Source organism: Ochotona curzoniae, unplaced genomic scaffold, assembly GCF_017591425.1.
Source record: "Ochotona curzoniae isolate NIBS_2020 unplaced genomic scaffold, NIBS_Ocur_1.0 contig_1014, whole genome shotgun sequence".
NCBI classification, from domain to species: Eukaryota; Metazoa; Chordata; class Mammalia; order Lagomorpha; family Ochotonidae; genus Ochotona; species Ochotona curzoniae.
Genome location: NW_024464920.1, coordinates 46320514 through 46335190, shown reverse-complemented (window position 1 = coordinate 46335190; position 14677 = coordinate 46320514). Strand labels below are relative to the sequence as shown.

At 58.0% G+C, this 14677-nt stretch overlaps 1 protein-coding gene across 2 annotated transcripts; it reads left to right on the top strand.

Annotated features, from left to right (window-relative positions):
* The first annotated feature begins 1249 nt into the window (after positions 1–1249).
* RAC2 (Rac family small GTPase 2) lies at positions 1250–14105 on the top strand. 2 transcript variants are annotated; one of them, XM_040985764.1, is made up of 7 exons: positions 1252–1456; positions 3619–3690; positions 8615–8732; positions 9284–9346; positions 9555–9714; positions 12805–12936; positions 13424–14105. In XM_040985764.1, the coding sequence occupies exons 1-6, from the start codon at positions 1422–1424 to the stop codon at positions 12933–12935; spliced, it is 579 nt and encodes a 192-aa protein (XP_040841698.1). In that variant the 5' UTR covers positions 1252–1421; the 3' UTR covers position 12936; positions 13424–14105. The 2 variants fall into 2 exon arrangements, with proteins under 2 accessions (XP_040841706.1, XP_040841698.1); XM_040985772.1 differs by lacking the exon at positions 3619–3690 and having other exon boundaries at positions 1250–1456.
* Positions 14106–14677: the final 572 nt, after the last annotated feature.

The following is a 14677-nucleotide window of genomic DNA, read 5'->3' as shown; positions in this document are numbered from 1 at the left end:
TGCATAGCTCCAGGGGAGTGGTAAGCCAGGCCTGCTGGCCAGCAGCTGGCAGATGGACTTGAAGGTGAGTGGGTGGGTGGGTAACTTCCTGGGTGAAGCCACATCCTTGCAACACCTGCAGCTCCTTCGGACAGAGGCTGGCCCCCAGGTGCCCGGTAAAATCCCTGAGCACGGCCTGCCCCAGCCCAAGGACCGTGGAGGACACTTGCTTGTAGGGTGGGTTTTCCAGGCTTCTCCCAAGGGGCAGGTCTGGTGACCCTGCCCTTCCCCTCCCAGCTCCCTCTCCCTGGAGCTGAAAGTGCTGGGGTGGGGGAAGAGCAGCTAGGAACACTGAACTAGGAGCTAACTGGGCAACCCTGCGCCTCCCAGGTCTATCTTGTGACAAAGGGAACAGCCACTTTACAACATCCCCTTAACCCTGAGCTAGAGAGCTCAGGCACCGCTTCCTCCAGCACAGCAGCAGGGGAGTCACCTGGGTCTGAGCTGGATATTTGGGCAGAGTGATCCAGGCAAGCAGCAGATCCTCGGTTTCCTCATCTGTGAAATGGGCCATGGTGGCTGGCCTCAGGATGCCTGGGCCCCAGGGCTGAGCCCTTTAGGGCACTGCCTGCTACTTCCCTTTCATTTCCCTTCTCTGTCAGCTGACACCCTCATTACCCTCCCCTACATTTTCCATTCCCACCCCACCCCCAGGACACCCCGACACGGGCTCTAGCTTAGGGGAACCCCCATGTCTTGGCTAAAAAGTCTTCTTCCCAGAGCGTCCCCTTTGGGATAGCAGCTGGGATTCCAGGTGACAGAGCCTGGCTCTCCCTCCAGGTAACTCCAAGGCACCCACTGCACACCCCGTGGCCTTGCTCACTTTCTGTCTCGCTTGATAGACACCTGTGCTGAGGCCGCAGTTTCCTGCTTCAAAGACCATGAGCACCAGAGATGAGCTGTGCCCTCACCACCACTGCCTGCTACACAGTAGGTGCTCATTAGTGCTTATGTCTAGAATTGGGATAAACTGAATTGTTGGCAGCTTCAAGTTCTTGGAGAGCACCTGTCCCCTAGGGGCCCCATGGGGTTCCCGATCTCTTATGGGAGCCCCAGGACAGTGTGCCTCTCTGTGTGTCTGTGTGTGTTTGTGTTGGGGAGCTGGGGGACCAAGATCCAGCCCAGCACCTGAGGGGGCCCCAGCTGCTCTGTCAGACCGCACGCCCCGCCTTCTGCAAACGGCCGTGGGCCAGCAGCTTGAGTAAGTTCTCCTTCCGCTTCCTCCTGCCTGGCGCCCTACCACCACCCTTGCTGCCACTGCCGTTACTTAGCCGGCACCTCATAGGCTCTCTCCTCCCAGCCCTGGTGCCCGCAGGAGCTCCGGCCCTGAGCCATCACTGTCACCGCTGCCATCATCACTGCCACTCCAGGCTCCGGACACGATGCAGGCCATCAAGTGTGTGGTGGTGGGAGATGGGTAAGTACCTGGCCTGCTTCCTACAAGCCTCACCTGAAACACCCTCTCACCCGGGGATGCCCCGTGCTCTGCAGATGTAGGCACCCCTGGGTGGCAGGGAGCAGAACTCACTTCCAAAACCTAGAGGGAGCACCCTAGGGCAGGCTTGGGAGAGAGAAGCTGAATTCAGCCCTTTCCACACCACTCCGGAAATTGCCTAGGTGGAGGGTACGGGATGGCAGGTGTGTATGTTGTGTGAGGGCTCCTCATTGTACCCCAAGGTGCTGGGGACAGCTTTCCCAAGGTAGTGAGCCTGTCCTCAGCTCTGGCATACAGGTGGCCATGACCTGGACTCTGTTCCCTGGCTTGATGTGTTTTGTGGCCCTGGGAAAGTCACAGCCCCTGAAGCTTGGAGGTGTGAGAGGAGGCCTGTGCCCCTAGAGCTGCTGTGGGGTAGCTTGAGATGGGTTGGCTCCTCTTGACCTGGGAGCGGGGGAGGAGAAAGAGTTAAGCCGGAGAAAGAGGAGACTTGCAGGGACAAGAGGGACAGGTGGGTTTAGGGGCCTTTCTGTCATCAGAGCTAAGATGACAGGTCTTCTTTTTTTTTTTTAAGATTTAATTATTTTTATTGGAAAGGCAGATATACAGAGAGGAGGAGACAGAGAGGAAGATCTTCCGTCTGATGGTTTACTCCCCAAGTGACCGCAAAGGCTGGAGCTGAGCCAATCTGAAGCCAGGAGCCTCTTCCGGGTCCCAAGGCTTTGGGCTGTCCTTGATTGCTTTCCCAGGCCACAAGCAGGGAGCTGGATGGGAAGCAGGGCTGCTGGGATTAGAACGGGTGAACATATGGGATCCCGGTGCGTGCAAGACGAGGACTTTAGCCACTATGCTATTGTGCTGGGCCCAAGATGATGGGCCTTAACATGTCTATCTCCCATGGGGTCTATGAGCCCCCAGCTCTTGGTCCTGCCCTTAAGCAAGTGTGAGTCCAGCCCAGCAGGTTGGAGCTGGGTGGGGCCTCTCATCGCAGCATTCCCATTTTGCAGACGGGCATCTGGAGGTCTTGGGCAAGTTGGGGGGGCAGGGTTGCAGGGGCCGCGTCTCTGGCTCTGACCTGCCTGTCTCGGGCTGCTTGTGATGCGTGAAGGCCCTGCTCACTTCTGCTTTGGATCTGATCTGACAGAGGGAGGGGGGAAGTCAAGGGCAAGGTCTCAGCCGTTCAGTTACCTTGTGGCCCTTGGGGAGCGCGATGGGGGAGAGGAGAGGGTGAGCTGGCCAGTAGCCTGCCCGCCAGGAACAGGAAGTGACAAAACCAAGCCCTCAGGAGGAGGTCTGTTGCTGCCGCCCCTTTGGGCTCTTGGCTTTGCACCAAGCTCCTGTGCCCCTACCCCCCACCGACTGCAGGGTGAGGGGGAGACAGTGCAATGATGGGGTTCACCTTCTTTTCATTGCCTGCTGTGTGTCAGGCATCATGCTTGTGAAGCACCAACTCTAATGTTTAGACCCATTTTACAGGTGGAAAAAAACTGAAGTCTAGACAGTAATCTGTCCCCCGAGATATCACAGTACTTGAACCCAGGACACTCTGAGTCCTAAGCCCTATGCCCTTGACTGCTAAGTTGCCAGGGCAGGTGGTGGGGGGTGGGGAGAGGCAGCCCCCTAGCTTTCCCAGCAGTCAGTGGCTGCTGTGGGCATTGTCTGTTTCATGTCTCAGCATGCTCCTGGGAAGACAGACCCACCTCCATTTTCTCTGTGGGAAAACTGAGGCAGGGGGCAGTTACTGCAGGCAGTGCCACTGGGTAGTGGGGATGCAGATGGGGTTTGGAGCCCAAGAGGGTGGAGGCAGAGCCTAGTGGACAAGTCCAGGCTCCCCAGGCATCTTCTGTGTGTCACCGCGTGTCCTTTGTCATGTGCACCTGGTAAGCTTTGGGTAAAAGTTCCGATTCCTGGTTCTACCTGCTGTGTAGGCCAGCACCTCTGGGCCAGGATGTTGCCGTTTCTGCACTGTCACAAATTCCCAGATGTCCTTCCCAGACTCACAGCAGGCAGAAAACAGACATGAGATGTCCAGAGGTGTGGGCCTGGGTGGACGCCCCGTGGCGGGGGGCTGGAGAGGTTCCCTGGAGGATCAGGTTGGCTCTCAGCTGTCGGTGACTGTGCCCTCTGCCCCTTTTGTCTTCCAGAGCCGTGGGGAAGACATGCCTTCTTATCAGCTACACCACCAACGCCTTCCCTGGAGAGTACATCCCCACTGTGTGAGTGCTGGAGCGGGCAGCTTGGAACACAGGGATGGGTACCTGGTCAGGCCCACCCCCTGGTGGCATGTCCCATGTGCGGGGCACATGGGACAGGGATCAATCAGGCCCTTGGTGCCAGAGTCATGGTCAGTGGACTGGCAGATCTGCCATGCAGCTGGGGAGGCTTCCAGAAAGAAGAGAGAGCACGCAAGAGGAAGGGGTGAAGGGGAGCGTTGGTTTTGAACATGTTCCTGCTGCCACCCCTCGCTTTTGGCCCACAGCAGGTGGTCCGGTTCCTTCTGCTGACAGCCTTCCCCAGAGGGTGGGGGGTCATGGGCTCAGCTGCCTCACCCTGCCTCAGGCAGGAGGAAGGCTGGCAGCTAACAGCAAAACACTGGGCAAGGAGCCTGGAAAACCTGCAGCCAGTGAGGGCCCTTCCCAACACGTGCGTGCACCTGTAACATGATTGTGAGGTTCCTGTTATTCCCCACCCATCACTGGATGTTTCTCAGGTACCTCCAAGTGAGCTGGCTCCACACCAGGATGAACAGGCAGGTGCAGAATCAGGGTAGACCACTATCGCCAGGCTGGAGAACCCTCCCATCTCCTATCTCTTCTTGCCCTGTTGGAGGCTTGTTCTAGAAGAGATAGGCACTGCACTGGGAGATTCCAAGTTCCTTGCCCAGACCCCACCCCAGGGCTGGGTGGTGGCAGCTGTTGGCCCTCAGCCAGTGTAAGTTTTTGCCAGCAGTGTGGAGGCCCCACCCCCACCCTGGCCCCTGGTAGCTGTTAGTGGCTTTAGTGGTTTTCCTGGGCAATCTCAGAGAAGCTGGCAGAGTGGCCGAGGGCCCCCTTCCTGGGTCTGTCTGAGAATTTGGGCCAGAGCACCCAACTGGAACTGGCTTTGTAGAGTACCACTCCCCTCACCGGTTGGACTCAGGGATCAAAGGGCCCTGCATATATGATCTATCTATCTATCTATCTATCTATCTATCTATCTATCTATCATCTATCTATCTATCCATCTATCTATCTATCCATCTATCCATCCATCTATGTTTTAATGCTCTGACATTCTCATTTTCCTTTCACACTGGGGCCTGACAACCAGGTATCAACTAGGCATCCTTCGCTCTTTCTTGGTCACTGAGTTCTGCAGAAGCCCTCAGAGAGGCTGCTGTGTAGGGGTCTGTGTGAGGGCGGGGGGTGGGGGTCTTTGACTTAGAAGATATGGGAAGCGAGGGAGGGGGTGGGCTGGGTAAAGCAGACAACTCCTGGTCTCTGACCCAGAAGTAAGGGCTGAGGCAGTTGGTGGGGTCTGGGTAGCAGGTTAGCTGCCAGTGAGGAGCACAAGTGCACACTGCACAAGATCAGATAAATCGGAGCTGACGAGGGCCTATTCACTGCGCAGAGGCAGATCTGAACGTGGCCTGGGAGAGCTCACTACCCTGAGCAGAGCAGGCAGCGCTTCCAGCTGGCCAATCAGGCGCTGAGGCCCATGAGGCTGTCCCCTGATTGGCTCTTGCCAAGCCTTGTGCACCTACCTTCCAGTTCACTGTATGCTGAGTTAGTGATGCGTCCAGAAGGCTGGAAGAATGGATGAGGACCATGGCAGCTAGGCAGGTAACTCGAGGTATTGCTTCTGTCCTGTGGCCACAGCATCTATGTCTGAAAGACTTAGGTCCTGGATTCATTGTTGAAGCCTAGGACCTGTTATTATTTTTTTTCTCTTTAACATATATTTTATTTGTTAGAAAGACAGAGCTACAGAAGTCTTCTTTCTGCTGACTTACTCCCTAAATGGCTGCAACAGCCTAGGCTGTGTTAGGCCAAAGCTAGGAGCTTTCTCTGGGTCCCCAGTGTGGGTACAAGTGCCCAAGCACTTGGGACATTTTCTGCTGCCTCCCAGATACATCAACAGGAAACTGGATCAGAAGTGGAGCATCTAGGACTCGGATTAGTGCCCACATGGGATAAGGACATTGCCTGTAGCTTAAACCAGTTACACCACAGTTCAAAGGGCCCCATTTCACAGATGGGGAGACTGAAGCTACCCTGGGGAGGGTGCTAGATGGGAGGCGGGGATATAGCCTGCCTGCGGATACCCATGACATGGGAGGGGTCTCTCCGCCCACCCTACTACCTTACCCCTTTATTTTAGGTGGAGCTTCCTGAAGCTAACTTTAGCGCCATACCTTGACCCAAATCCTTTCTGTTGTTCTCCTTCCCACTTAAAATTCAGTACCCTGTACTGTCCTGGCTTGGAAGTCCTGAATGATGGCCCCTGTCATATCCCCAGGCTTACCTGCCACACCCCCTATCAGCCCCTCCAGGCTCCCTGAGTTTCTGATCCCAGACCCTTGCCCCTCCGCCTGCCCTCAGCCTCTGCATGTCCACTCCTGATGGGTGGGACACTGTCTTCCCCTCACTGGGTCCCCAAACGCCCTGCAGCTTGACTTAGAGTTTACTATTGCTTAGTGCCTGTCCCCTCAGGGACCAACACTCCCTGAAGACAGGGCCCTTGGCCAGTCAGTTGCCCCAGTTTCCAGGACAGAGCACAGCCGGTGCCAGTGATGACCAGGCTATGAGGGCAGGCTCTGAGCAGGTGCAGCAGAGCCCTGCCTTGCTGGGAAGGACCTGCACTGTTCATGGTGGGGCCAGCAGCTAATGCTGTTTTTCCACCTTCTCATGCCCTGATCTCTCAAGGAGTCAGCAGACTGGGCACAGAGTCTTCCAGGCAGATGACAGCCCCTTGACCCTGTCCTTGAGCCAAGAGGGGTCTGGGTCCTACAGGGCAAGTCTGATATCTCCCTCTCCCCCATGCCTGGTCCTGAGCACCCAGTCCTTCCTGGGGTCTGTGCCTCTAGCTGATCTGCTCGCTCTGCCCCGTCTCCTACTGCCTACAGGCTCTTAAGGAACAAGGGGGACCCAGGAGTCTCCAGCACAAATTTCCCTTGCAGCTGGTCCTCTGGACGGAGGACTGTTGAGGAATGATCGTAGCATGTCCTAGAAGGGCAGCTAAAGTGGTCTCTGTCTTTTCAAGACTTCCCTAAAGGTCTGAGAGAGAGAGAGAGGAAGTACTGGCCTCAGCGGCCAGGAGAACAGGCCAGTGCAGTCTGCAGGCTGGGACAGGGGTCTGCCTCCACCTGCTGGGGGCCTGGAAAGCCTTTCTGGAGGAGGTGAGGTTGAGCTGGGGCTGGAGGGATGAGTAAGAGTCAGGCTGGCCATGGAGGGGAAGAGGAGGCAAAGGGGAAGGGCATCTGGGAGTGAGAGGGTGTGACTGGCAGAAGCTTTCCAGGCAGGAGGAGGCAATTTGAGGAACTGAAAAGGGGCCAGGAACTCTCTCCAGGAAGCGTGGCTGGTAGGTGTGTGAGACAGTCCGGCTGCCCTGCCCACCTGTGTGGGGGTGGGGCTGTGCATTTCCCAGGAGCTGCCCTGAAGCATGAATGCTTCTGCTGCCTGTCACCGAGGGCTTCCTGGAGCAAGTGGCATCCGCAGGGGCTGCCAACAGTGATTCAATGCTGTTCTCCCTGCACTCACCTGGCACCAGCTGGGGACTGCAGGTGGCAGAGCAGCGAAGAAGGGGCAGAATAGGAGCCTGGCTTGCTTGGAGCCTGTGGCCTGGGTGGAGGTGGGGTGGGGGAGAGACACATTGCTTATTCACTCCTGGTCAAGACAGGGCAGCCACCCAAAGCAGGGGCCCCTGGACTCTCCCCTGGGTCCGGGACAGAGAAGATCCCCCTTCCCCCACAGAGGAAGAATTGGTTGGCCAAGGTTTTGAAGCCTGTCTAGGAGTTAGAAACAGCCAGCAGAGGTGTTGGAAGTGGGAGTGGGGAAGAGAACAGGGGAGGGGCAGGTGGGAGTGTGCAGGGCCACAGCTCGCACAGGCATGGGGAGGCAGCTGGGCTGGGGGAGGAGGAGGAGCCAGAGGAGCGTGGGGTCGCACTGGACCGGGTCTGGAGAGGAGCAGAGCCTGCGCAGAGCACTCAAGGCGAGATCAGAGGCAGCAGCAAGCGTCCCTGTAGACAGAGTGCAGCAGCTCCCCAGCTGTGTGGCCTTGGGCAAGGCACTGTCCCTCTCTGGTCCCAGTTTCCTCCACCTCAATCCTCTTGGGTTCTGACCTTGATCCTGGACTCCAAGTCCAGTTTCTGTTTCTTCTCCCCCAGTTGTGGGGCTGGGTCAGGCCTGGGCACCTGGGTGCCTCCTGCCCTGCTGGGGCTGTCCCCGACAGCTCTCCCTGTGGGCTCCAGGCTGAACTGTGAAGCGACCAGATGGCCTGCTGCCCACAGGAGGCAAGAGGAGGTCACTAAATGCCCTCTGGGGATGCCTTAGCAGATTCCAGGCTGTCCCCTCCCCTGGGGTCCCCAGCTGTGGGGGTCAGCAAGGTGCCCTCTGGCGGTGGCCCTTCCTCCCTGTCCCTTTCCCCAAAAAACTCACATCAGTATTAAAGATTTATTTGTTTATTTGAAAGGCAGAATTACAGAGACAGTTAGGGCTGGGCCAGGCTGAAGCTTTGAGCCAAGAGCTTCATCTGGGTCTCCCAGGTGGGTGGCAGGGTCCCAAACACTTGGGATGTTTTCTGCTGCTTTCCCAGAGGCATTAGCAGTGAGCTGGATTGAAAGTGGAGTGACTAGAACTTGAACCAGTGCTCATATGGAATGCTGGAGGTGACTTTACCCACTATGCCACAATGTTGTCACCTTGGATTAACTGTTCTTTGCTAGGACCTATCAATCACAAAGGAACAAAACAAAAACAAACCAGGCTGCTTGGTGTTGAGTGACTTGGGGTCACTCCCAGCACCTCTTGGGATCTTGGCCTCTGAATGGGACAACGGGGCTGGGGTGTACGACCTCCGAAAGGGAAAGTGTGGGGCTGGGCTGCATGGCCCAATGTCAGAGCTTGGGGTTGACCTTGGCCTCTCTGTTGCTGCTTCCTGTAGGTTTGACAACTACTCAGCCAACGTGATGGTGGACAGTAAGCCCGTGAACCTGGGGCTATGGGATACAGCTGGCCAGGAGGACTATGACCGTCTGCGGCCTCTCTCCTACCCCCAGACGGTGGGTCACCTCTTTTCTGCAGGCCTGTACCTTCGCTCTCTCTGTTTCTTCTGCTTGGGATGCCCTTCCAGGGACCCAGATCCTGTCCTCCTCCAGCCCAACTCCATACCACTGTCCAGTGTTATCATGGGGTTCCTCTCCTCCCAGGCTCGGCCTCAGGGCCTCCGCTACTGCCTGGCCTCTTGCAGGTGGGGCAGACATGGGCTCAGCAGGCAGCCCCGGAGTGCCAGGGGAGGGAGAAGGTGGTGAGACAGGCCTGCAGGTGGCTCTGTGGCTGCCAGGCCCAGGATGCTCTACTGCTCCAAGTTGGCCTAGGAGAGGCCTGGAGTTGGACTTAAACAGGGGGAGGGTACACTTTGCAAGCCTCACCTTTGCCATCTGCTGAATGGGGTGGCCACTGTGTATGTTGGGGCAGGAGCACCTGAGCCACGAATGCCCCATGGGCTGCTCCTCTCAGGGGCTGCAGGGGTGGGGAGACAGGTGGGAGAGGCCAGGACGAGACCCCTGTGGGTGTCCGCTCATCGCTACTCTCCCCTGCTCTATGTCTTCAGGACGTCTTCCTCATCTGCTTCTCTCTCGTGAGCCCGGCCTCCTATGAGAACGTCCGTGCCAAGGTGAGGGGCACATGGGGTCACAGGAGGGGAGGAAGGGAGCGGCGAGGCTGGCAGGGGGCACCTGAGCTGGTGCCTGCCCTGACCCCTGCATGACCCTGCACCTGCTCCTCTCTTCCTCCACTCAAATACAACCCGCACAACCTTGCACCTGATCACCTCCCATCTGCTCACACCCACATGCTGTTTCCGGGATTCCCGTCCTGCCCAGTGGTTCCCCGAGGTGCGGCACCACTGCCCCAGCACGCCCATCATCCTGGTGGGCACCAAGTTGGACCTGCGCGATGACAAGGACACCATCGAGAAGCTGAAGGAGAAGAAGCTAGCACCCATCACCTACCCACAGGGCCTGGCTCTGGCCAAGGAGATTGGTAAGGGGTTCAGGGAGGCCAGTGGAATGCAGAGGGTCCTAGCCTTGCCCGCGCACTCATTGTGCGACCTTGGACCTGTGGCCTAGGCGCTCTCTTTGCCTGTGAGTCCTCATTCATCAGGCAGGCGAGAGCGACAGCTCCAACGGGGGCAGGAGGATTAAGGGAGTTCCTGTACACATGGTACCCGGTGGGCAGTGCGTGGTGTTAGCTCGTGGCTATGGTATCCACAATTAGCCACAGGAGACAAGGGCACATGCTGCAAGCAAGGAGAGGTGGGGGTGGCGTAGGCTGTCCTGTATGTGGCTGGAGCTAAGTCATTTTCTTAGCTTGTCCTGGAAGGCGCCTCAGAGGAGACGTCTCTGCCCAAGATGAGAAAGGTGGCGCATGACTTCTGCCCTCTCCTGACCACCGCCCCCTCACCCTGAGACTGGAAGTGATTTCCCAGGTCACAAAGCCAGGCGGTGGCTGCTCTGTGGTCTGAAGGGAGGGCGATAGACTGCTGCTAGGGAACAGGTTGGTGGGAGCTCCTCTGAGTGGCTGAGGTGCTTGAGAGCCCAGGACCACCCTCTGGGCTTGGCCCCTGTGCCCTCAGCCTCCCCCACTGGGTCCTACCCTCATGCCCTAACCCCTCCCTGCCTTGGCCCCAACTCACCCACGTGCCGGAACTGGGAGGGCCTCATGTTTTCTCACAGGAAGAGAAACCACAACGCCAGTCCCCACCCGCACTGGCCCCGGGACGCCGCCATCTTCTCTGGGACTCCCCCGTTCTCCCCTCACTGTCCCCAGTCTGAGTCTCTGGCCCCAGCCTCGGCTCCCAGTTCTGTCCTCACTCATGCCAGAGAGGGCAGCCCTGCCCTTTCTCCTTCCTGCCAGTCTGTGTCCTTGCTGGCCTGGAGGGGCCCTAGCTCTTGCTCTGACCGGCTGTGTGACTCTGGGCTAATGGATTGCCTTCTCTGGGCCCCAGTCCCTGCATCAGCACAAGCTGGACAGTCCTCCACGGCCTTTCCTGGGGGTGACTTGGGGGTCCTGCTGCCTTGGCCTGGGGTGGGGCAGGTCATGGGCCCTGGGGCAGATCTGGGTATTTGCAGCCATAGCCAGGAGGCAGCAGCTGCCTTCGACCCCTTCTGTGGGGTTCCCCGCCCCCTCCCCAGATGACGAATTCTGGGGGCGGACTCTGTTCCCCGCTGTTGATCATGGCTAAACAATATGACTGTTCTTAGAACCAGAACAGAACCTTCTCCAACTTCATTCTCACTCCTTCAGCAACAGGGAGGGACTGTTGCCACCCCCACTTTACAGGAAACTGAGGCTTAGGGAGGGGAAGTCACTGGCTTCCGGCTGCCCAGCTTGGGGTGGCTGAGTGCACAGGTCCCTGCCCAGGTGGCCCGGCTCCATTCCTCCAGCATCAGCGCCTCCTGGTACCTGGCCTGCTGCCCATGTGGACATCGCTGCTGGTTAGCGTGTCCTAGGGATGGAAACTGGCCAGGGTGGGGCTGGCCAGTGTCCTAGAATGGTCACAAGCAGAGCCATGGGGGTGCAGGCCCCAACTCAGAACCCTCAGGGTGTCGGAACCTGCTGAGCTGGGCCAGGCTGGGGTAGAGGCAGCTGGGAGCCGGCAGAGGAAGGAATAGGTACTGCTATGGGCCCCTTACAGGGCTCATGGCCAGGTGCCAGGTGGCCCTTCCAAGCCTGAAGGGCGATGCTGAGACCTGTAGGCTGCTGCCTTTGCCAGCCAGACCCTGGTGACCCTGAGCAGGACCTGGCAGGTGCCCCTTCCCTGCAGCACACACCTCTGGCAGGTGACAGCCTCCCAGCCTCCCTCCTCCCAGCTGCGTGGCTCTGGAACGCAGCTTCCCTCCTTGTTCTGTTTCTCTGGCTTGAAGGGGGAAATCACAGCATCTGGCTTGGTGCCCCATGGGGAGCAGGTGCCGACCTGGAGCCTGTGTGTGCCCACTTGTGTCCTCAGATGCGCCTGCAGGTTCTAGGGGGCTGCGAAGTTCAGCGTCCTTCACCTAAGCTTTCTCTGGTCCTCTCAGCAGGAAGGGTTTTACAGTTACTCACTTCAGGGATCCTGATGAGCTATAGTGGACTTGGGGTGTCACACAGGATCCCTCCGGAAGGTCAGGGATGCTGCTTCCGAGCCGGCCTTGCCTGTTCTTTGTGTACCTGGACGGTCAGCCGGAAGAGAACAGGTCCTCTTGGGCACTCTGATTCCTGCCCCCTCAGACCAGACACATCCCATGTGTGAGCTTGGATCAGTCACACATCCTCTACGAGCCTCAGTTGCCTTATCTGTACAACGGGCTAGTGGAGCAATTGCTAACAGCTTGCGGAAGTTGGGTCTGTGCACCCTACCCATGTGCAGGAAGGAGACCAGCTGCTGGTAGAGTTTATCTGTAGTGAGCAGAGCCCCCAGCCAACAACCTCAGCTGAGCTTCTTGGAGATCAGGGACTAGGACACTGTAAAGAGCAGGGAGGGCACTCACAGGCCATGCCAACTCGGATTGGTCCACAGAGTGTGTGACCTTTTTCTGATTGGTCGGTGATCACAGGGGGCAAAGTGGGCTGGGATCTGTTGGGGCTGACTTCAATTAAAGTCTGTGAATTCCCACATAACCCCCAACATGTGGTGTGGTGGGGAGACTGCACCGGGATGGGGATGTTAATCACAGCAGTTTCTGGTGACTTCTAAGTTTTTGGGGTTTGGGGTGTGGCACCCCCGGTCTCTAACTCCTCCCAGAGGACCTGAGGCTTGGGGAAGGGAGAGGACTGGATCCACATCAGAGGCCCTGGGGGCAGGGCGAGGGGGGAGCTCTGTGTGTCCCAGAATTACCTACCCCTGCTGCCTCACTCCTGCTGAATTCAGGGTCTTGGTTTCAGCTGTAGGGAAACTAAGGCATGGGCTGTTATCTAAGGTCTTTCTCAGGTTGACACGGTTCCCAGGAGTCCCCCATGGGTGCTAGGACCCCATTGGCAGCCCCCCACAATACTCAGGGGGTGCATTATGGGAGGGGTGTTTGCACAGAATCTCACCTCAGCATCCCCTGACCTATGCTTCTGCTCTTCCGCTTCCTGCCCCGCCCAACCCAGACTCAGTGAAATACCTGGAGTGCTCGGCTCTCACCCAGAGGGGCCTCAAAACTGTCTTCGATGAGGCGATCCGGGCTGTGCTGTGCCCTCAACCCACGCGGCCGCAGAAGCGCCCCTGTAGCATCCTCTAGGGTAAGAGCCCCCATCCCCTGGCCCTGCCCCTGTATGGAGGGAGCCCTTGCTTCCTAGCGCACAGCAGGCTCAGGTCGCAGTCAGCCTCTGCTTCCCTGTGGTGGCATCCCCGCCAGGATAGTCAAGGGTGGGTAAGGGAGAAACCTCTGTTTCCCTAGCCTTCTTGCCACCTGCTGGAACAAGGCCTCAGGAATGCGCAGGTGCCTAACTCGGCCCCCAATCCCGGCCCTGCAGGAAACCAGGAAGGAGGACAGGACAGGGAGGACACCCAGACCCCTGTCCCAGGAGGGTTGTTAGCAGGTCCCAGGGACCACAGGCAGGATGCTCAGGGAAGAAGAGGTTTAGCCCCAAACTCCTGAGGCTGGAGTGGAGATGCTGACTATGAGGTGCAAGTGGGTAGAGGATGGAGTCTCAGGCACGGTTGCCTGGAGGCCCAAGTGTGCGTGAGGGGCTCCCCCAAGTCTCAGCCTCGCTGTCTCCCTTCCAGGTTGCACCCAGCGCTCCCGCCTCCCTGGTCCTGACCCTCCAAGGACCCCTACTGGCACCTGCTGATCACATGGGCCCCTCCTCGTGGCATTTCTTAGCAGATGGTTGCAGAGCTTGGCTGTCCATCTTCTCCTTGTCAGATGCTCCCTGGGGCTGGGAGGGTGTGAGTTTGTGGCTTCGTGTCCCACCTTCTCAGGGACCAGAGGAAACCCCAAACCCACCAAGCCATCCCTCCATGTACCCGCGGCCACTGGCAGCTGCCAAACAAGGCAGTCACTTTCGCCTGATGCCTGGAGACTCGGAGCTGGAGGGTTGCTAACTTTGCACGTGCACCCTCACGTGACCAGGCCCTTGCTGGCCACTGGGCAGTCTTCCCCACCTGACCTCTGTCTACAGAGTGGACGCGAGCAGCTCCCAAGTGTACCCTTCCTGGCTGGATCTGCCTGTTTTGGACACCATAAAGCTTATCGAGTTCCCAACAGCCCTGGAGCTATCTGCCCATACACTCCATGTCGGGAACCAGGTTCAGCTTGACCCTTGCCCTCTCTCTGCTCGTAGGACCCCGAGCAGCCTTCACCTGGGAGGGTCTTCACTCGCCCACCCTGCCAGGCAGGACTTTTGCTATTGCAAAGAGAAACCCAATAGAACCTGCTTCTGCAGAAAATAAAGCTGATTGGACTCAAGTGTGGAAATGTGGTTTCAGGTGCAACTTGATCAAGGGGACCCAGACTGGCTTGTCTGGGCCTCTCACCTCTGCCTCCTGCTGGCTGTCCGGTGACTTGCACAGCTTCATCCTTCCACATCCAGGTTCAGATGAAAACAGCAAGTGCTGGTTGCACGCAGGGTGTAGCTGAAGCTTACTCTGATTGGACCAAGTTGGGGCTCTGGCATCTCTTCAACCAGCTGTGTTTATCTCAGGGATGCTGTGATCTGATCACGACTGGGCTTCATGCCAGCTAGAGCAAGGCTGGGAAAACCACACGTGCCAGCATGGTGACCGAGAGCCTTTGGGATTTGGGTGTCAGGCAGCCAAAAACTATGGCTTTGGCCTCTGAAGGCCAAAGGAAATCGTGTGTCCCGGTCGTGTGAGGACACAGGGCTGGTGCCAGCAAGCATGGGGCGAAGGCAAGGACTTGGGGAGTCCATAGAGAGAGTGTGCTGGCAGATGGTCCCACCCCATGGATCACCGTCTTGTGGGTGAGCGCAACTTGGCACATCTGCTGGCAGCCGCCCCTCTATGTGCCGGTTTCGTGTG

Excerpts from the sequence above, each read along its gene's own strand:
- RAC2 (XM_040985764.1), top strand. The coding sequence starts at position 1,422 with ATGCAGGCCATCAAGTGTGTGGTGGTGGGAGATGG. Across the intron at positions 1,457-3,618 it reads TGTGTGGTGGTGGGAGATGG|AGCCGTGGGGAAGACATGCC; the intron begins GTAAGTACCTGG and ends TTTGTCTTCCAG. Across the intron at positions 9,715-12,804 it reads GGCTCTGGCCAAGGAGATTG|ACTCAGTGAAATACCTGGAG; the intron begins GTAAGGGGTTCA and ends CGCCCAACCCAG.